The 22667-nt window shown below is 41.6% G+C and overlaps 2 protein-coding genes across 3 annotated transcripts; one reads left to right on the top strand and one right to left on the bottom strand.

The window, feature by feature from the left end:
- Window positions 1-1466: 1466 nt before the first annotated feature.
- On the top strand, window positions 1467-16247 carry rbbp8 (retinoblastoma binding protein 8). Of its 2 annotated transcripts, none has more exons than XM_038997765.1 (17): window positions 1467-1653; window positions 5151-5339; window positions 5491-5533; window positions 5950-6045; window positions 6213-6325; window positions 10684-10756; window positions 10997-11148; window positions 11342-11437; window positions 11560-12065; window positions 12641-12743; window positions 12888-12976; window positions 13093-13186; window positions 13419-13586; window positions 13778-13823; window positions 13905-13995; window positions 14301-14442; window positions 14936-16247. In XM_038997765.1, the coding sequence occupies exons 2-17, from the start codon at window positions 5219-5221 to the stop codon at window positions 15034-15036; spliced, it is 2034 nt and encodes a 677-aa protein (XP_038853693.1). In that variant the 5' UTR covers window positions 1467-1653; window positions 5151-5218; the 3' UTR covers window positions 15037-16247. The 2 variants fall into 2 exon arrangements, with proteins under 2 accessions (XP_038853693.1, XP_038853692.1); XM_038997764.1 differs by having other exon boundaries at window positions 1468-1653; window positions 12560-12743.
- LOC120051105 (transmembrane protein 241) lies at window positions 15356-22598 on the bottom strand. Its single transcript, XM_038997766.1, has 14 exons — window positions 22428-22598; window positions 22063-22109; window positions 21838-21915; window positions 21468-21549; window positions 21174-21251; window positions 21052-21077; window positions 19057-19157; window positions 18882-18927; window positions 18723-18758; window positions 18359-18393; window positions 16511-16580; window positions 16284-16377; window positions 15944-16008; window positions 15356-15738 (listed from the first exon to the last, which is right to left on the bottom strand). The coding sequence occupies exons 1-14, from the start codon at window positions 22497-22499 to the stop codon at window positions 15672-15674; spliced, it is 897 nt and encodes a 298-aa protein (XP_038853694.1). The 5' UTR covers window positions 22500-22598; the 3' UTR covers window positions 15356-15671.
- Window positions 22599-22667: the final 69 nt, after the last annotated feature.

The following is a 22667-nucleotide window of genomic DNA, read 5'->3' as shown; positions in this document are numbered from 1 at the left end:
ATAGCTTTCACCTGGATTCACCTGGTCAGTCTATGTCATGGAAAGAGCAGGTGTTCTTAATGTTTTGTACACTCAGTGTACAGTGATTTGATATGTGTAAGTGAAAAAAAATTGTCAGCTGAAATGAAATGCCGTTTGTACTTGTTATTGTTTTTTTTCATCTCATTCATTTTCATCATGAAAAATAGGATCTTGACGAATATTTTTAGTCATAGTGACTAAATTAACACTGGGCAACGTCATGCTCGTTAGGAGCATGAGCTGCCTGGCAAGACCATCACAACAGCATTTCATTCTAACCTTGCCAAGGCAAACACTCACAATGCCATATGGTGGCTTGCGCTCCCACAGTTTGGCCAAGGTCTTCCTGGCGCCACTCCACAGGTTGTTAGAGTAGGTGTCCTGCAGTTTGTTCTTATGCTTGCAGATGTGCAGGAAGAGGATGGAGAGGTAGAGAAAGAACACAATGAAGAAGGGCACAATGAAGACAATGACCAGTGGAGGGAGGATCCAGCCCCAGTAGTCTATATAGCTGAGGTAGTCCTGAAGGTATCCCAGTCCCACATAGTCTTCCTACAGCTGGAACAGGCAGGAGACTGCTGGGCGTCCGTGCAGGAGTGATTTTCACAGGTCATCCTGGCTGTCTCTGCACAGCCCCCAGAGATGGCCGAGGCATCAATGCTTTACGACTGCCTTGGTCCACACCTACATCATACTAAAACCAGGAAGTAGAGAAACAACACATTAGCTTGCCTGCAAACAAATAGCCCACTGCAGGGATCATCAACTAGATTCAGCCGCGGGGCGATTCTTTCTTGAGCGGATGGTCGAGGGCCGAAACATAATTCAAAATACATTGTAGACTGCAAATTGACAGCAAGAAGCCCAAACCGATATAATATTTGACTAAAACAGAATAATTTCAAACCTTGTTTACATTTGTATATGATCACGTTTCTCTATTGTGTGTGGGAATACTTGGGAACAGATTTCCAAAATTAAAATAACTTTGCATAACTATTCCACTTAGGGGATGGCAAGGTTTCTATCAGTCACATAAACAAATAAAGCTGGCTGTGTGTGTTATCATATTACAACAGCTACATATTGATATAAACATTTGTATCAACAGACCTAAGCCAGTGCGAACACCCCACGATGCCACATCTGGGGTGTATTCATTACGCCAATTATGTTGCAAAACGTTTTGCAGCGTGAAACCGTTTACTCCAAACGGAAAACTTTTGCAAAGAAAACGAGTTTCCATTGGACAAATTAAGATAGGTCCCGCTCCGTTTCGTTCCGTTTGCTTTCATATAATTAGATTTTAGCAACAGAATCGGAGTAATGAATACACACCCTGAAGCTTCAGCGGCAACTTCCACTGCTAGTGTCTATTGAATTATCCGTGGCAAATAAGCTCGTCTCTTTAGCTCTGATCTAAATAGTTTTCCGTTTTCATGTTTAGCTAAATACGACGTGGAGGAGAAAGCGTTGTTGCTGACACTTGTTGCTGTTTAACATTGATCTGTCTTTCAAAAACATCGATCATGTGACACAAGAAGAGTTGTTATCCCAGCATGCAATGCGAGGCACGAATTCTAAAAGACGTGAACTCGAGCTAGTTAGGTACCAAGTTGATTAGCTAGCTAGGTAAGTTGGGAAATTAGTACATTTGGACACATTTAAACACGTAATACAATTACAGTTGGCTATAGAGTCATGTCATACTTTATTTTCATATCTGTCTGTCTAATGTAACGATGAAATTGACTGTGTCTAGCTAGGCTAGGTAGTTAGCTAACTAGTGTTGGCAAGCTGGCTGTCTTTACCAACTTGACTTTGCTTGCTATATATAGGCTAAAATAAGTTATAGGATTGTTAGGGAATAATGTTGAGTTAACTAAAGAGTTATAGCTTGGAAAATATCATAGCTAGCTAATTCCAGCAACATTTTTCCATTCAAAGAAAACCCTCTTCACCTCTCACCCTTGCCAGAATATTCCGACCCTATTGTTACGCTTGTTTACATTTAGCTGCACTGGGGTCAGAACGCCATCAAGGTTACATTAAGACACCTTGGAGGGAGAGGGAAATATGGTTAGGAAAATTAGGGATGGTATATGCCACTGTACTCCAAGTTTTACCAGAATAATATTGTGTGTAATTGCGGACTATTCTTTGGGTGCTTAAATCAGTAGTTTTTGATTACATAAAATGAAGTTAAGTCAGAGCTCCAGTCCGTCCACACTAGTCGCTGCTCAACTGCATCGAATATCGTGGAGTTGAGTTTAATCGGCTACCCTCACCCCAACCTCCCACAACAGAAAATAATAGCCCCTCTTCCTCTTACCTAGCCGCGCATGTGCCGATGCTAGATGTATATTGGTACAATTACAAGGGGCATAGCTATATCATTTGAGCAATTTAGCAGATGTTCTTATGCAGTATGACTTACACTTAGTATAGCCTAGTATTTTACAGTATAGTGACTTACAGTATATCCTGCAGCAGCATAACCAATATTCATCTGTGATGTGACCAAGAATCTCTAGTGGTTTGCAGAGTGAGAAATACAGTTATTAGCAATGGTCTTTGGTGTGTGTCAGTCTATTTACTGTAGGTGGTGCTGATGGCTAATAGTGGTAGGCTGCTATGCACCCAAGACTGAGAAGCTGGCCATTACGAGGTAGTACTAGGTCATATACTGTACTTTCAAATACTTCAGCTGGACATTTATTTAGCATGGTACAATGGAGCTAATGGAATAGACCTAAAAGTGCAAACTTCAAGCTAATTCGTGTGCATCAGACTTTTAACCCAGGCCTGTCATGCAGCTCACAATCTGATTGCATGTCACCAGCATCTTTAATTTGACATAGGCCTAGTTCAGAGGAGGCATCAACGCAGCACTGCTTTATATATTTATGAAAGCGTTTATTGCAGTGCCCCCACGTAGTCCTGCTGGAATGCATCTGGCTGGCACAGGCTTGTCTTGCAGGATGTCTGGGACATCACATACAACACCACCCCTTTCGTGCCCTTGCTTGTCAGAGAACAAAATCCCCACTGACACAACACTAGATCTTTTGTTTTCTTTCTTCCTCCATGTTAGTTATTTTAAGAGATACTTTTAATGAGTTAGCCTAATGTGTGATTTTGTTTTCATCTGCAGACAACCAAAGGTACTGGTGATATCGATATATTGCTGTCAATGGTTAATAAAAATGTATTATCCAAATTAACCTGTGACACTAAAATGTCCATGAAATTGGGCATTTTCCTAAAATTGGAACTTATTTTGTTTACTACTGTGGGTTCAATCTTACAGAGTGGGGCTGAAATGTCATCTGAAATTACCCCGCTGCATTGGAGTTTATCGTCATTCGTTGGCCCTGGATAGTTGTGAGTTGACAGTTAGGGCCTAACAATTAGCCTATACTAGTACACCCTAGACATTAGGCCTAGTTTAATAATTTAGGAAGGATAGCACAGGCTGGAAGGATAACACAGGCTGCTTCACATTCAGCTGTTTTGGACAGTAAAGACCAGACTGGTATATACGCCTCGGCTTCTGGGTACTGCATGGGAGTGGAGTTCACGATCTTAATAGCTGCAGGCTACAACATTTGCCTTGTCTCTGCAAAGGCAGGGAGGAGTGTGTGTGCATCTGCCATTTGTGTTTGCTAATGTATGTCTGTTTTTTTGTGTGTTTGTGCGTGTGATTGTGTGTATGGGTTGTGTACATGCATTTGTGTGTGATCCTGTCTCCAACTGTGTGTGTGTGTGTGTGTGTGTGTGTGTGTGTGTGTGTGTGTGTGTGTGTGTGTGTGTGTGTGTGTGTGTGTGTGTGTGTGTGTGTGTGTGTAGAGAGAGAGTGTGTTGCTATTCTTCTGAGCCAGCTGCTACACATCCCAAGCTCTCCCCCCTCTCACCTCCCTTTTCCTTTTAGAGCCGACTGGCAAGACCAGTTTGTGTTTGATCGGGAAAACCGGCTCTTCCAGTTGTCCATGCCAACAAATTCTGGTATGATCCCAGCCAGGTCCCTGGGAATGCTCAAAACGCCCGGCCAATCCCATGAAAGGCATATTGGGTTATCACTGGTGGTAGTTTAGTTGGTATAGCAGTTGTTCCCTGGTTTCCTCCTCTCTATGAAGTTTGGATCTGTTGAGTGGCTTTTGTGTGCATTGAGTATACTTTGACTGACAGTTCATTCTAGTGGGGTGAGTGAACAAGGCTCTTTCATTCAGTTTGATATAGGAGGATATTTTCATTTTGCCTGGTGAATGTCAATGATGACTGTTGGCAGATTTAGTAGGTAGGATTAGGCTACAAAGTGAAATAGCCTAGTTTATCATGTCTATGCTCAAAAATGGGGGGAAATATATTATTTGGCCTTAGTTATTGGATGATTGAATGATTATTATAAACCGGGTGGTTCGAGCCCTGAATGCTGATTGGCTGAAAGCCATGATATGTCGGACCGTATACCACAGATATGACCCACTTTTTTTTTTACTGTTCTTATTACGTTGGTAACCAGTTTATAATAGCAATAAGTAATCTCTGGGTTTTGTGGTATATGGCAAATATACCACGGCTAAGGGCTGTATCCAGGCATTCAGCGTTGCGTTGTGCGTAAGAACAGCCCTTAGCGGTGGTATATTGGCCAAATACCATACCCCCTGTGCCTTATTGCTTAATTCTCCAATGGTGATTAAGCCAAACCTACTGTACCAGCTTGGGAAGAGAGAGGAAAGAGAAGTCAAGGCAAGCTTGAACTCTGTGTGCGTGCACTGGCCTGCACTAATGTGTTTGTGCATTATGTGCTCTGGCTACATTGCCTTCAAAACCCGATTTACATATTTGACTGCCCTTTAGGATCAGATATGGTGATGAGAATGAAAGAGAGGACTATATGAGCATGCCCTGGATTGCAGTCACTTCTCAGTGTCTACATAAGCAAAATACTGGTTGTATTACCGGTATCATATTTTACCGGTATTGTATCATGTTTTATTACAGGTATTGTAGTGGCCTGTCAGTGCAGCCATTTCCTCTAGGGGCGCTCGTGAGTAAAATAGGGTCCTCTCTTGACTCATCTTACCCTCTGTTTTCTTTGTCTTTTTTGATTTCCCTTCCTCTCGCAGATTTCCGGTTTGGTGCTAGATGGAGTTGTGTATTGGCTGAGTGAAGCTACCAACCAGTGAGTGATTGGATGATGAGCAGTCCTCTGCTAAGTGGGAGCAGCCCCGGCTCCAGTGGGGCCTCGGAATCCACTGACCTCTTCAGGGACCTATGCGGTCGACTCAAAGACTGTCACGATAGTGCACTGCAAGGTAGGCCTACTGTCTACATGCCAGGGAATCTCCACCAAAACAACTAAGGCCAGTGGGCCATGTTTAATACAACTATCAGTGTTAAGAGTACTTGTCAAAATAAATCATTCAACAATCCCCTTTTCAAGCTCTTTTCTTATCCTGTGTTTAGGTTTGCAAACCAAAGTGAACAAGCTGAAGAAGGAGCGATGTTTGTAAGTACAGTCATTTTAGTTGAACGTTGTGTTGATGATCAATGAATAGAATCTGAAACTTCATATTTTCTGACATTCAACTTGCCATTTCAAAGAGTGTGATTATTGTTTTACGGCCCCACTTAAGATGAGACCGTTTTCCGTTGACTCCCCGTCAGTGTGTAAGGTTTCAAATGTCACTGAGCAAGTCAGTTTGACAAAGGCCTCTTTCACACTCTTACTTCAGTAGGACAGCATTCTGGGCCCTACTCATTTACCAGGGCTCTGTGATGGGAATCCCAAAATATAATTCCTCTTGTACCCCAAGAATGCACATTCAAATACATTACTTATGTACTCAAACACTCCAATGTTTATTAATTCAAAGGATTTAAAGCAATGTGTTCCTTCCTTTTGTCCCCCCTCTCACCCTGTAGAGATGCCCAAAGACTGGAGGAGTTCTACAGCAGACACCAGCAGTTGAGGGAGCAGCACAAAACCCTGCGGGACACTGTCACAGTTCTGGAGGACAGGTTGGTACCCCATCAACCTGTCTGTCTGTCCCTATATGTCTGTTTGTCTCCCTCTGACTTTTTCTCTATCTACCTATATTTCTCTCGATCTCTCCTTTTGTTAGTCCTTTGGTTCATCTTTTCTCCTGTCTTTCTTCTTTCCCGTCTGTCTCTCTCCCTCTGCCCAGGCTGCGAGCAGGGCTGTGTGATCGCTGTTCTGTCACAGAGGAGCACATGAGGAAGAAGCAGGTGGAGTTTGAGAAAGGCCGTCAGCAGAACATGCGCCTCATCGCAGAGATCAGTGAGTTGTACATCATTCCCTTCTCACTTGCACGTACCCTACATTCTGTATCTGAGATTCATTTACCTCCACACTGGTCCCTCTTTTGCACAGCCCATACAGCTCCGACGCTTTTGGCTAAAGTAGGATATGAGTATGACAAAGGATGGGGGCGGTCATGAGTCATTCACAAGGGAACTCTCTCCCTACCACCCCCATCTCTCTTTGTCCACTACACTCCTTTTTTCTCTGTAACAGGTTCCTTCATAGATCTACACATCACACAATATAGCCTTTCTCTTTTTAGCTAAGTCTGGGGGTAGCGGGGGGGGGACAAGTAGAGTCTCTTTTTACATTGATGGAAAAGGCAAACCTGAATGATCTCTTTGTTTCCTATGTTATCTCCCAAATGTAACATTCCTCCGTGCTCACAAAAGGGATGCAGTTCTTCCTCTATACCACTAGTGCTCTGCAAGTAAATGGACTAAGAACAATCATTGCTGTAGTAAGACGATTCCATTGGGAGGAAGGATGTTTGACATGCTTTTTACATTTGTATCATAAATAATGTTTAAGCAAAATCATGATGAATGTGGCCATTTTAGGCCCATACTTGCCTTCGGTAAGACCCTATGATCTGTGCATCTTGGTGTCGTTATACTTACAACATGATACAGACAACATCTTGGTGTCATTATACTCCTTATAGTCTGTTCTCAAATATGGATTATGTCTACATTCTGAAATACACTTTTTCACGTTAATGTATTCAATATAAAAAATATTAATTTGAATATTTCAAAAGTGCCCTTTTTAATTCTGCGTGTTTTTAGACACTGTTTGGAAAATTATACTCTTCAAACATGTCAAGTGTCCAGATTGGGCTCTCTGTTCTTTTGAAGATATTACCCATTTTATACATTTACATTATAGATCATTAACCAATCACAGCCCTACTTCAGGATTGATTGCACATTCAGCAAATCACCAGCAGAGGGAGTTCCCTTTGAATCCATTTTACCATTCACTGTGTTGCTTGTGCTCATAAAATGTATCATAACTTCAAAATTTGCAGAGAGCCCACTCTGGAAATTTGATGTACTTGTTGAGTATATTGTTCCAAACAATGTCTTAAAATCTAAAAGGGTACTTTTGCGATTAATATTTTTAATGTTGAATAATTTAATATAAATAGTTTTATTTCAGAATCTTGACATACTCCATATGTTAGAGCACACTATAAGGAGTATAACAACACCAAGATGTTTACAGATCATACGGTTTTACAGGAGGCATGTATAGTTCTAAAAATGGCCACTTTCATCATGATTTTCTAAAATTCCTCCCAAATTAAGTTTGTGAAAATTGCCAGAACAATCTGAGATAACAAAAATAGCTAAAATGTCATTTGCATAAGTATTCTCACCCCTTTGCTGTGACACTCCAAACTGAGCTCAAGTGTATCCAATTTCCTTTAATCATCCACCTGTGGCCAATGAAATTGTTTGAACATGATTTATGATTTAGAAAGAAATGCATCTGTCTATATGTACACTACCGGTCAGAAGTTTTAGAACACCTAATCATTCAAGGGTTTTTATAATTTTTTTACGATTTTCTACATTGTAGAATAATAGTGAAGACATCAAAACTATGAAATAACACATATGGAATCATGTAGTAACCAAAAAAGTGTTAAATCAAAATATATTTTATGTTTGAGAATTTCAAAGTAGCCACCCTTTGCCTTGATGACAGCTTTGCACAATCTTGGCATTCTCTCAACCAGCTTCACATGGAATGCTTTTCCAACAGTCTTGAATGAGTTCCCACATATGCTGAGCAGTTGTTGGCTGCTTTTCCTTCACTCTGCGGTCCGACTCATCCCAAACCATCTCAATTTGGTTGAGGTCGGGGGATTGTGGAGACCAGGTCATCTGATGCAGCACTCCAACACTCTCCTTCTTGGCAAAATAGCCCTTACACAGCCTGGAGGTGTGTTGGGTCATTGTCCTGTTGAAAAACAAATGATAGTCCCACTAAGCACAAACCAGATGGGAATGCGTATCGCTGCAGAATGCTGTGATAGCCATGCTGGGTAAGTATGCCTTGAATTCTAAATAAATCACAGATAGTGTCACCAGCAAAGCACCCCCACAACATAACACCACCTCCTCCTTTATGCTTTACGGTGGAAAATGCACATGCGGAGATCATCCGTTCACCCACACTGCGTCTCACAAAGACACGGCGGTTGGAATGAAAAATCTCCAATTTGGACTCCAGACCAAAGGACAAATTTCCGCCAGTCTAATGTCCATTGCTCGTGTTTCTTGGCCCAGCAAGTTTCTTCTTCTCATCGGTGTCCTTTAGTAGTGGTTTCTTTTCAGCAATTCAACCATGAAGGCCTGATTCACGCAGTCTCTGAACAGTTGATGTTGAGATGTGTCTATTACTTAAACTTTGAAGCATTTATTTTGGCTGCAATCTGAGGTGCAGTTAACTCTAATGAACTTATCCTCTGCAGTAGAGCTAACTCTGGGTCTTCCATTCCTGTGGCGGTCCTCATGAGAGCCAGTTTCATCATAGCACTTGATGGTTTTTGCTACTGCACTTGAAGAAACGTTCAAAGTTTTTGAAATGTTCCATATTGACTGGCCTTCATGTCTTAAAGTAATGATGGACTGTCATTTCTCTTTGCTTATTTGAGCTGTTCTTGCCATAATATGGACTTGGTCTTTTACCAAATAGGGCTGTCTTCTGTATATCCCCCATACCTAGTCACAACACAACTGATTGGCTCAAACGCATTAAGAAGGAAAGAAATTCCACCAATTCACTTTTAAGAAGATACACCTATTAATTGAAATGCATTCCATGTGACTACCTCATGAAGCTGGTTGAGAGAATGCCCGAGTGTGCAAGCTGTCAAGGCGGCTATTTGAAGAAACTCAAATATAAAATATATTTTGATTTGTTTCACACTTTTTTGGTTACTACATGATTCCATATGTGTTTATTTTATAGTTTTGATGTCTTCACTATTATTCTACAATGTAGAAAATTGTAAAAATAAAGAAAAACCCTTGAATGAGTACGTGTTCTAAAACTTTTGACTGGTAGTGTATGTCAGAGCAGAAACTATACCATGAAGTCCAAGGAACTGGCCGTAGATCTCCAGGATAGAATTGTGATGAGGCATATATCTGGGGAAGGGTATAAAACAGTTTCTAGAGTGTTAAAAGTTTCCAAGAGCACAGTGGTTTCCATCATTGGGGGAAAAAATATAAAAAAATATGGAACTACCCAGACTCTGCCTAGAGCTGGCCGTCCGCCCAAACTGAGCAACCGGGCAAGAAGGACCTTGGTAAGGGAGGTGACCACTCTGACAGAACTACTGAGTTCCTTAGCTGAGATGGGGAACCTGCCAAAAGGACAACAGTCTCTACAGCACTTCACCAAGTGCCACTCTCCCATAACGCCCAAATTGGTGAAGTGCTGTAGAGACTGTTGTCCTTTTGGCAGGTTCTCTCATCTCAGTGATGGCACTCCTGGAGTTTGCAAAAATACATGCTAAAGATGGCGCATAAGTCAAAAGTTTCTGTGATCTGATGGTACAAAAATAGAACTCTTTGGCCTGAATGCACATTGAACTTTTTGCCTGAAGAAAACCAGGCACAGTTCATCACCCATCTAACACCATCCCTACCGTGAAGCATGGTGGTGGCAGCAGCATGCTATCGGGATGCTTTTCATCAGCAGGAACTTTGAGACTGGTAAGGATAGAGGGAACAATTAATGGAGCCTAATGCCGGCAAATCCTTGATGAGAACCTGCTTCAGAGTGCAAATGACCTTCGACTGGGGTGAAGATTTATGTTCCAACAGAACATTGACCGCAAGCATACAGCCAAAGCAATGCTGGACTGGCTTCAGAACAAGAATGTTAAGGTCCCTGAGTGGCCCAGCCAAATCCCATTGAAAATCTGTGGAAATACTTAAAGATTGCTGTTCACTGCTACTTCCCATCTAACTTGAGAAAATATGCAAGGAAAAATGGGAAAAAATGCCCAAATCCAGATGTGCAAAGCTGATGCAGACATACCCAAGACGACTCAAAGCTGTAATCGCCGCCAAAGGTCCTTCTACAAAGTATTGACTCGGGTGTGAATACTTATGTAAATGAGATATTTCTGTATTTCCTTTTCAATACATTTACAAAGATGTCTAAAAACACGTTTTTACTACGTCATTATGGGGTATTATTGTGTGTGTATATGGGTGAGAAAAATAAATATTTAATCAATTTTGAATGGAATAAGTCAAGGGGTATGAATACTTTCTGAAGGCACGGTATATGTGGTTTGATGTGACTTCCAGTGACCGAGAGGAACAGCCTGCAGGATGAGAACAGAAAGCTGAGTCTTGAGTTGGATAGACTGAATGGAGCTCTGTGAGTTAAAACCATCCCCATCCGGCACTACAGTACTTTTGTAACCAGGATTGTTGATTCCATAACAATATTCCTCTTGCACATCGAGAAAGCATGGTTGAATTAGAGATTTCTCACTTTGAGCTTAATACGGTATATTATTATTTCTGTGTATTATTAATACTTTCTATTATTAATACGGTATGTTACGCCTCAACGCCCGTTGTATTTCTGTGGTGCGTCTGTATGTTTGGTTTCCAGCTCCGTGTCTCCTGAGCCAGAGGAGGCGGTGATTCCAGACTCTCCGCTGCAGCAGATCTCGCTGCCTGTGGTCAGCAAGATGAGGAGGAGGAAGGAGACCCACCATGTCCGCTACGCCGAGAAGTCCCTGTCTCAGAGCTCGGCGCTCAACGGTCAGTCTGCTTCATACAAAGAAATGCATACACAGCTACAGCATTCAATGGTCACACTCAGTATCAAACACACATGCAGGTGCGTGCACACTCAGTCACCCTCACGCACACAAACACACTCAATATTAGTTCCTTACGATATCAGTTTCATAGACTTCATTGAAGTTCATTTTATTTGTTTTCGTAATGGTAGAACCAAGGAAAGGATTGCCCTCCCGAACCGCGCAGAGCCAAGGAAACGGCATACTGGTGCCTGAAACGTGTTACATGGACGCCACCCAGACCCAACGTAAGGCCTTCAATTACTAACTGATAACATGCGTTTGTAATTATGTTATTGCCTCTAAAATGTCTGAGGGTCTTGAAAAGCACTGTAAAAAAAATCACGTAGTATTCTTCTTGTTGATTCAGAGGGCAGCAGCCAGTGTCATGAAGGTGCTGTAGTGGCAGAGACGTGTCGCCTGGATCTCCCAGATGATCCACTGCCTATCCCCCAGAGAAAGGGTCCCCTCCTGGGCTGCCCCGGCACCACCACCACTGAGGACGGCCCCCTGTCCCTCCTCCCCCGCCTGAAGCTCATCCCCGCCAATGCCCAACAGCGCCACCTGGAGGGGATAGCCCGCATCGCACCTCTTAGAGCCACTTCCACCCAATGTGGCCTCTCTCACCGAGAGCTGGAGAGAGGAAAGAGGAGGAAAAGTAGCGAGAAGGAGGAAGATGAGGAAGTGGTTGACAAGCCTTTGGACCTTTCCGACTCCCCACAGAAGGCCCTCGTGCCTCCGCTCAATGCCCAGAGAGGTAGCAGCGTCCCTGCATCAGAGAACCAAGACAGAGGCCAAAAGCGGCACATCCTATTTAAACATCCCTCTACCTCTCCAAGTGATGAACGATACAAAAATGTGTTGCTTAGTCAGCAGGTAGAGCCATGATTTTTCATGTATTTTTCTTAACAAATTACACAAGATGTTATACAGGTACATTAGTCACATTTGAGCATTGTTATAGATGGGTTCATCTTGGAAACCCAGAACAAAAATCCTGATAAATCCAAATAACCAGTGACATAAAACCAAAGCACCCAAATTTTTTGGGGGTTTGTTTGATAATTTAACACTAGGTACACATTACACAGAAAAGTGCACAACTTATTTCCATTGTGATCCTCATGAAGGCATGTAGCAGGATAAAAAAAACAGATGCTAAAATGGCAGGTCAACTTGGTTATGTTCCTCGTTAGTCGTCGCATCCCACAGTCTTTTGACAGACGATACCATTTATGTTACGTTGTCTGTCTATGAGATATTATAGATGGGTAGATCAAGAGCTCTTTTTCTTTGACACGTTCACCCGTCTTATGCATCAACATACTACTGTACCCGAGTAGCCCCTGCTTTCCTATTTGTCCATTTAGACCCACAATGTCCACCACGAGCCAATCAGAAAGCGGAGTCGGGAGGATACTGAAAAACTGAAGCAGACCTCTGTCCTGCAGGCCAACCCCTGTGCTCGTGTGAAGAGGAGCCCTCCACAGGACAATACTGGTACTGCATCAACAACGCTGCCCTCCAATGCCCCTGAAACTCCACTGGGAAAAGGTATTGTGTTGCAACTCTGCATAATAGTCATTCATTGATACTGAAATTGTGTTTTTTTTCTCGATTGACTGGCCCTTAAGCATAGTCTAAGCAAGCAATTTGAATAGAAATGTCATAATGTTTCATTTCCTACCTTTTGTTTAGCCAAGCTGATGCCAGCAGAGCAGATGTGGAGCCTTGACCCAGAGGCAGCCCTCTCCCAGTATGATGTAGACACCCCTACTCCAGCAGAGGTATGACATTCACCAAATTCATCTGCTACTTTCCTATACCCTCTGTGTATACTTGCAGTTCTTCACTCGTGTGTGTGTGTGTGTGTGTGTGTGTGTGTGTGTGTGTGTGTGTGTAGCCCCTCTGTGAAGGTGAGTCTGTCGATATGGACTGCACCTTCGTCAGCCCCAGCCTGCTCCACCGAGGAGCTCCAAGAACCAGCTCTGTTACCGGTACAGCTTACTACATTTTCGAACAAAATCTTTGATACATTCCCAATCATCTGATTTTAATTTAATCAAATACGGCAAAGAGGAGATAGCAATGAAATCCTTACTTTTATCTTTCAAGTTGCATTAGATCAGTGATCACTTCAGTGATGGGAGGAAGGACGGTTACATTCGAGCAGGACCCATATAAACAAGCCAACCAACCATGTAACCAAACTCAAAACCCTTCTTTTAGGGATTGGTCAGAGGGCCAACGACAGCTTGGCTGAGATATTCGACAGAACAGGCTACGGGGAGTACGAGTCGTGTCCTCAGCATAACGGCTCATATTTGGACAAAGAGGAACCCCATCATGGGGATGAAGGGTTTGATGATAAGGAGGAGGAGGAAGAGCATAAGGATGGTAAGGATTTTACACTGTATTTTCTCTATAATCTTCTATACTTGTTTCTTTTATTTGACCAGGCAAATTGGTTTAGAATGACCAAAATGACCTGGTCAAGTAGTACAACACTTGAGATGAATTTGCACATTCATTGTTAAATATTTATATCAATATTTTAAACTGTAATTTTATTGTCCTCTCATTAAAAGCACACATGCTTCAACCTGGAACACCCAATGGAGAACACAAAGACAGGTGAGATCATAATCGTCAGACTAACCTAGAACACTTTCATGCCAGGTTTCTAAAAGGTTTCTTTTTCTCGTTGTCCTGTAGTAAAGAGCTACCGTTTGCACACGTGGTGGTGGTCCGCAAGAAAGCTGAGAGGAGGAAACTCAAGGGGCACACGTGTAAAGAGTGTGAAATCGTGAGTTGACTCGACTGTGTTTTGATGTGTGGAGCTGAAAGTACCTGTCCATGGTCGTTTTCATTACATTTACATTTGAGTAATTTAGCAGACGCTCTTATCCAGAGCGACTTACAGTGGTGAGTGCATACATTTTCGTAGTGGTCCTCCGTGGGAATCAAACCCACAACCCTGGCGTTGCAAGCACCATGCTCTACCAACTGGACCAAACTGAATAAATGTGGTGTTTTCCGTTTCAGAACTTTTTGCCAGATCAAACACAACCCACGATTTGTGACATATCTATTCCATCTCATCTCCCTCAGTACTACGCCGACCTTTCAGAGGCAGAGAGGGTGAAGAAGTTGTCAGCCTGTTCTCGGCACCGCTTCCGTTATCTTCCTCCATCAACCCCAGACCACTTTTGGGAAGTCGGCTTCCCTTCAACACAAACCTGTGTGGACAGAGGTATGCTACCCTATTCAATTGGATCCATTCAACAGAACACAATGGTCATCAAATCCATAGTATTTAATACTGTAGTCTTTTCTACACAGAAGATCATACACAATTGCCTGATGATCTTCCCTGATGTTTTCCTGAACTTCCCAAAATCTCCCTGGTGCATTTCAGTCACGTCAAACCATTCTTCCTTCAGATTGAAATACTGTCAGACTGAATTGTAATAGATAGCCCCATGTAAACACTGGCTGATGATTATATAATTTTTGTCACACGGTTGGGTTGTGAGAATTTTCTGATATCAAAATGGGGTCGTGGGCCACAAAGGTTTACAAACCCCTGGTATTAATTGTGACTGATGTCTAAGCACTGATTTCTTCTGAGGAGTGCATTGCTGTTGTCTCAGCCCTCAAAGGGGCGTTTTCCCCCTTGCTTCTATTCAATGTCAAACTCCACTTAATGAGATTAACAACATTGTGCTTCTTGTTTCTCCTACCAGGTTATGTAAAAGAAGATAATGATCCAGAGCAGCGCTTAAGGAGGAGAAGACCTTACAATGCTCTCCCCCAAAGGCAAAGAACAGAAGACTTAAACCAGTAGGGGAAAATAAATACCCAAACATAATGTAAAACTGTATTTAATTTTCACTGCAACAATCTGCCAGTATCAAAATCCTAGTGCCTCAAAGGAATGTGTGCCTGTTGTGGTATATACACCCAGAGATATTTCAGATTATTATAATTGTTTAAAACAATTGAATGGACCGTCAGGTCAGAGTTCTCCCAATGTCCTCAAAAAATGAATACAGAATATGCAGCAAGAACCTCTGCTCAGTTAATTATTCTTTTTGAAACTAATATGCACCGTTGACCACTACTCTTCGGCTGTCCCAATAGGGGAAAGTACTTTAAACCACTGCCTATGGGGACAGCCAAGGAATCATTTTTTTTGTGTTTTTTTTTTTCTACAAATACACCAAAATAAATGTGTTTGTTACTCACCTTCAAGTATATCACATCCTAGGAAATTGTATTTAATGGAAATATATAGAATCTTTATTTCTGCTTTACAGCAAGTTGTAGAAAAGGCACAGTAAATGAAAAATAATCTCAATTGAAGCATACATTCTTGTGCTATATGTTCCAAAAGCAAAAAAATATCACTGTGGGAAATTGAGTGCAAGTAAACTCGTTGAAACATTCAGTGAGGTAGAAGTAGTTTCTTTCGCAAAGGTCTCATCGCACTTGGGAAGTACTTTCAGAGTACACCAGCAGGGCTTCTCCAACATGGCTGAAGAAAACACTAAGGAGCAAACCAACACAAAATCACTGAAGTAAATAGTAACTTCAACAAACACCATGATCACCAAACTTGATATATAGGCTTTAAAGTAGCAGACTATAAACTGACTGAGTCTTCAGGGAATATCATCAACTGCTATTTGTCTTGAATGTAAAATTGGTGACTGGATAGATAGACATTATTTACACCGGTAGAGAGAACTCACCAGCAGAAAGATGCCGTGTTAACTTCATTGTTAAAAACAAGTGGGGATAGGCATGTGGCAAACACCTAGACAGGGTAGAGCAAGACACGGATATGTAACTGGCACATCCACTGTCCCTGAAGGAAGTCTAAAACATAATTAATTTACTATTTAACTGTCGGTTTTATGACACAATCGTTTACTTAGGTTATTACGGCAGGTTCTGCCAATTACCAATAATAGCTAATACCTTTTTCTGTAGAGGGGAGATGGTGGAAGGTAACAAATAAAGAAAATAATCTTGTGGGAAATAAAGATATGTTTACCGTTGATCATTAAGTTGAATTCTGACTTTCATTACCTTGGACAAAAAGATCCAGACCCCGCAGTGCTCAAGGGATAAACCACTCTTTAGTTTGACTGATGCCAACAGCAAGAAAAAACCCAACAAGGCACTGTGGAAGATAAGTGTTTGTTACTACAGTGTATAATGTCAAAAGTGTATATTTTAAAGATTTGGAAACCCTATTAGCAAGTTGATTTTATGAGATTGCTTTTAACATGCTCAACTTGACATCTGAGTTTTACCTGGCACAACAGCCACTGTGAAATCTTGGGGACAGGAGGAAAGGGAATTCCAAGGCACCAAATAGGTCACCTAGATGGAATAAACAAGCAAAGATAAACCCAGCCATCAAAACAGATTACGTTCTCTCCTCCAAACAGGAAGGGGGGGGGGGGGTTTAAGAGATGTAAAATCAGCACTTGACCAAGATTTAAAATCAGTGTAACATTGGGATAACTGGACCAATACACCGTTACATAATTGCAAAAGACCAAGAATAAGGAAGACAGAGACAACTGCATTGAAATAGCAAACAGCTGTTCATATACAGTGAATTCAGAAATTTAGACCCCTTCCCCTTTTCCACATTTTGTTACGTAACAGCCTTCTAAAATTGATTACATTTATTTTTTTACTCATTAATCTACACACAATACCCCATAATGACAAAGCGAAAACAGGTTGACATTGTTGCACATTTATTAAAAATTAAAAACGTAAATATCTTATTTACATAAATATTCAGACCCTTTGCTATGAGAATTGAAATTAAGCTCAGGTGCATCCTGTTTCCCTTGATGTTTCTACAACTTTATTGGAGTCCACCTGTGGTAAATGAAATTGATTGGACATGATTTGGAAAGGCACACACCTGTCTATATAAGGTCCCACAGTTGACAGCCCAGGTCAGAGTAAAAACCAAGCCATGAGGTCGAACGGTCCGTAGACCTCCGAGACAGGATTGTGTCGTGGCACAGATCTGGGGAAGGGTACCAAAACATTTCTGCAGCATTGAAGGTCCCCAAGAACGGTGTCCTCCATTATTCTTAAATGGAAGAAGTTTAGAACCACTAAGACTCTTCCTAGAGCTGGCCGCCCAGCCAAATTGAGCAATCGGGGGAGAAGGGCCTTGGTCACGGAGGTGGAGATGGGAGAAACTTCCAGAAGGACAACCATGTCTGTAGCACTCCACCAATCAGGCCTTTATGGTAGAGTGGCCAAACGGAAGCCACTCCTCAGTAAAAGGCACATGACTGCCCACTTGGAGTTTGCCAAAAGGCACCTAAAGGACTCGCAGACCATGAGAAACACGGTTCTGTGGTTTGATGAAACCACGATTGAACTCTTAGGCCTGAATGTCAAGTGTCACGTCTGGGGGAAACCTGGCACCATCCCTACGGTGAAGCATGGTGGTGGCAGAATCATGCTGTGGGGATGTTTTTCAGAGGCAGGGACTGGGAGACTATTCAGGATTGAGGGAAAGATGAACAGAGCAAAGTACTGAGAGATCCTTGATGAAAACCTGCTCAGGACCTCAGACTGGGGCAAAGGTTCACCTTTCAACACGACAATGACACTAAGCAGACATCCAAGACAATGCAGGATTGGCTTCGGGACAAGTCTCTGAATGTCCTTGATTGGCCCAGCCTGAGCCCGGAATTGAACCTATTCGAACATCTCTAGAGAGACCTGAAAATAGCTGTGCAGCAACGCTCCCCATCCAACCTGACAGCTTGAGAGGATTTGCAGAGAAGAATGAGAGAAACTCCTCAAATACCGGTGTGCCAAGCCTGTAGCGTCATACCCAGGAAGACTTGAGGTTGTAGTCGCTGCCAAAACAAAGTACTGAGTAAAGGGTATGAATACTTATGTAAATTATCATTTTATTTTCTAAAAAAACATGTTTTACTTTGTCATTATGGGGTAGTGTGTGTAGATTGATAAATGTTCAATTAAATCCATTTTAGAATAAGGCTGTGACGTAACAAAATGTGGAAAAAGTCAAGGGGTCTGAATATTATCCAAATGCACTGTAGCTACAGAAAACTATTTGATCGATTGGTGGGGAAGAAACAGTCCAAAGGTCTTACCAGTAGGGTGTGCAGCGAAGGCCAACAGCAACACACTAGTTTCAGGATTAATGACAATTAGAACTTACATTAATTAATGACAAAACGGATTGAAGAGTGCACTGCACATGCACAAAGACACACACCTCAGGTGAACTATGAAAGGACATCGGGGAAAAAATCTGCAAAGCCCCCAAAAGTTATTCCCCCTCAAACTTACTCTGTGACAGCAATTAGTGACAATAACTTGATTGCCCCTGATAGTCTACTGAAGCTATAGATTGTAACATTATTTTAACTTTTTAGTCAATTTAAAAATGCTTTGGACAATAAAGCAGTGATTAGGCCATTAACAGTTTTTTGGATCAAAGTATTTCCCTCTTACCTGAACAAATAGTTGATGTATTGTTGTTCAAGGTCACTGTAATATAGATCAGGAAAACAAACATGTTGTTGCATAGTATTCACAACAGGAAACCAGTTTTTCAATCTTCTTTTTTACACAAGGGATGCAAATGTAACTATAATGTAAATGATAGTTTACCTCAAATGACTGGACTTGAAGTGTGTCTGGAACACTCTATAGGCACCTGAAATTGATGTATTTCTGTATTAATATTGTGTTGCTAAGTGTATTCAGCGATTTAATTTTATATGCTATACGCTTTAAACATATAATGACACAATCCCACAGCTGGTTTTATTCCAGACAGACTTGCCAACACAGAAGAGATGTGCCAAGGCCCACATGTAACCACCAGGGTCAAACTGAGGGTCATAGAGGGGGAGGTTGATGGCCGACATCAACAGCAGACTCACACTAGAAAGAAAGCCAATAGCTTACAATTCCATAGTCTTCAAGGACAATCAGGCTAGCTTCCAACAGCATACCCAATAGCAGTTGTATGAGGTATAATATAGTATTACAAGGGGAAGTTAACCTAATATCCAAAATGTCCCAAGTGATTCCATACATTGAAACTCGTTACGTGGAGTTTGCCTTCTCTCCCTGCAGTCTAGAACTGGAAAGCTGCAAAAACGGGTCAGACTGGTGACATGCCTTTGTGCATTGCTAGCTCTGCTCTGTTGTCAGAGTGATTGAGAAATCTGGAAATCGTGGACAAAGTGTTTTATTGAAAGTGTATGGCCAATTTCTTAAATCAAAAGTACTATTGGTTTTGAGTCAGGAAATGTGAACTTTTCCACCTAAAACTATTGAGAATTATGTGGCTGACAGCAACAACAGTGGAAATGGGTACCAACTGCGCACTTGTGTGGCCAACTCTGACGTATATGCCCATATTTGGAGCTTTAAGTCACCAGAAGAGAAAGCGAGCGTTCAGACGTATGTCGTCTAATAATTGCAGTTGAGTTGATCTTGTTGTAGCCTAGGCGCTTTACCAGTTAGGATATGTTGAGGAGATAAGACCGTAATTGTGTCATCTTACATTGCAGAATAGACTGAATAAAAATTAAAGGTGTTACATTTTAATTACTTAGGATCGGGTCTACTCACTTTTTTTTTTTTTCATATTCTCCAATGTCTGTGTTGGCCAGCAACTGGTTTTAGAAGTGAGGGGGACATAATTATATATTTTTTTATCCAGTCAGATGAACACTCCAAACAGCCTACCCTACCGCTCGGAGGTGTCCGCATGGTCCTAAAGCACATCGTTGACTGTTTTGTATCACATTCCAATGATAAAACTGGGGGGGGGACAAAAATACAATTTCACAATGTGGGGCATGTCCCACCTGTCCCCAGTGAAAGTTGCTCTCCTGACATTTCATGCTTTTAACAACTGTATAGGTTTGTTTGAAATACATGGCCCCAGGAACCACCTGAGGTAGGCCTATTTGGTTGCATGTAGTCTGGTCTATTGTGTATTCGTAACCCCTACCTTCCCCTATCAATAGTGGCCATGAGTATCCTACCAATATAATTACGTTTAGCCATGTGGCCATAAATGTATTACAGATTCAAAATACCGGCACCCCTCCAAGTAGTTTCTAAATCACTCGTGAGTATTTAATCGTCAGACCTGTCTGTAGGTTGTTATTTACTTAGTATAACTAATCTGAAACATTGTGTATAAGGGCCTTAATCTATGCCATTTAGCAGACACTTTTATCCAAAGCGACTTAGTCATGCGTGCATACGGGTGGCCTGAGAATTTAACCCACTATCATGGCGTTGCAAGTGCCATGCTCTACCAACAGAGCTACAGAGGAGTTTTTACGTTAAGGGATTCCCCCACGAGAGCGTACCCATCTCCGCTGTTGCAGTCGGCCACATAAAATAATCGTTTTAGGTGGAAAAGTACCCATTTCCTGTCTCAGAACCGATAGTACTTTTGGTAAAAATGGCTAATTCGTTCATAAACTTTCAATAAAAACATAATATACGGATTTTTCAATCACTCTTTGACTGACAACGGAGCAGATTTTGCAGTGCACAAAGACACGTAACCAGCCATGTGATCCGTTTTTGCAGATTTCCAGTTCTAGGCTGCAGGGAAAGAGGCAAACTCCACCTAACTAGTTTCAATGTATTGAATCGTTTAGGGAATTTTTTTATTTTAGGTATACATCCCCTTTAAAGTCAATAAAACCAATACAAATCCAGTTTTGAAAACTTACTAGCTACTTTTTCTGTTAGACTACTGAATATCGAAACTTTTATTATATTAACGATAAGAAGACTTGGAACAAACCTTAATAGCTTCATCCATGGAATTCGCTGTTAAAAAAAAAATATATATATATATATATATGTGATTGCATGTGTATTATCGACCTTGCCCAAAGTTCAGTGTGGGTACAAGCTTACACTTACCTCCATCTGGGTTAACTTCAGGATCAGGCAATTCACCACTTCAGAAGCATTGTGAAGAGTGAAGAAGAAAGGGATAGGCTGGAATATGAAAAGCAGACATCTTAGATCAGTGTCTGTCATGATAGTAGGTATACAAAATCAAGATCTAGAGCAACGTGGAGACCTTATCCCATGGTGAGAGATGCTCCCATCATTTGGGGTCATTTGATGAGTGAAATCCTAGTGTTTGCCCAGTTCCACCTTAAAAGTGTTTGTAACAGAAAAAGCTTGCATGATCAGGAGTGAATGACTCACCAAGCATGAAAGAGCTCTGGACCCAGCATAAATATTCCCTACAAACAGGAGGGATCCCGGAAGCCAGGAAAGTGCTGCTGACCTGTAGGATAATGGGGTATAATACACAAGGTCATCATCCAGGGATTAAAGTTATCTGTCACTGCCATGGATTTCCAACATAGATTTTTTTTTTTACATGAAGGGGAGGTTAACTTGGCCCTGGAACCAATCAATCTGAGATCAATTTAAATTTCAGTCATGGGATTTTGTTTTGCTTTAATTCCTGTCATCAACCACTAGAGGGTGGTCACAGTCAGACAGTGCCACCTTGGATAACCCCCTTGCATTCCCTAATGCTGGGAATACACAGGACAAATGTAGAGGTTACCTGGGAAAGCCACTTATATCCACCAATCCAAGCTTCCCAGAGAGCAGAAGCAGCAGGCCCCCAATAAAAGTCTGCCATCTGTACAGAATATAGGAAGATGTTTGGGGCATTATTAATTTGCGAGAATCATCCGTAGGCTAATGCTCTAATTACGCAAAAGTTTTTTTATCGGAATATTGCACAGATGTTATTTAACACTAACTAGTGTAAACAAATGTTACTTACCCCTGAAATAGGGTTGGATATGTAAATTTCAAGACAGACAGGACATACTGTAAAACAAACGACAAAATGTATCTATATGGAATTAAGAATTACTACCTCAACTGCACAGCGCTGAACGGAGGTTTAAAACCCGGAAGAGGCTATGAGGTCTTGTTACAGTGTTAGAATACAGCCACACATTAAGCAGGAAACACATAGTTGCTTTCTTTATCTTTGATACAGCGACATACTTGCATGCCAACCAGCTAAAATCAATAATTTATCACTGATAAATCAAGCAACCGTTGTTGATGAGAGAGCATTGATGTTGGTAGGTCTGTTTGCCTGACTAGCCTGTATCTGTGGGAAAGCCAGCGAAAACTCACCTTATTCGTGAAATACGATACTACATAAAAGAAACAAAATATAAGACCAGTAACATGTCTTTTGAAATGCATTTGTCTTCCCGTCTCGTAGTTAAATATTGATCATTTTACATCATCAAGCTTTTGGTTCACCCTCAGAATGGCCGGGCATCTTTGAACGGGGTTCGAAGTCATGACACGTCATCACACAACCAAGAAATTAACCCTTACCTTAACCATTCGGAACCATTTTAACCCTAT

This window comes from Salvelinus namaycush, chromosome 7, assembly GCF_016432855.1.
Source record: "Salvelinus namaycush isolate Seneca chromosome 7, SaNama_1.0, whole genome shotgun sequence".
Lineage (NCBI taxonomy): Eukaryota > Metazoa > Chordata > Actinopteri > Salmoniformes > Salmonidae > Salvelinus > Salvelinus namaycush.
The sequence above is the reverse complement of the archived record's forward strand: the minus strand, read 5'-3'. Positions and strand labels throughout refer to the sequence as shown.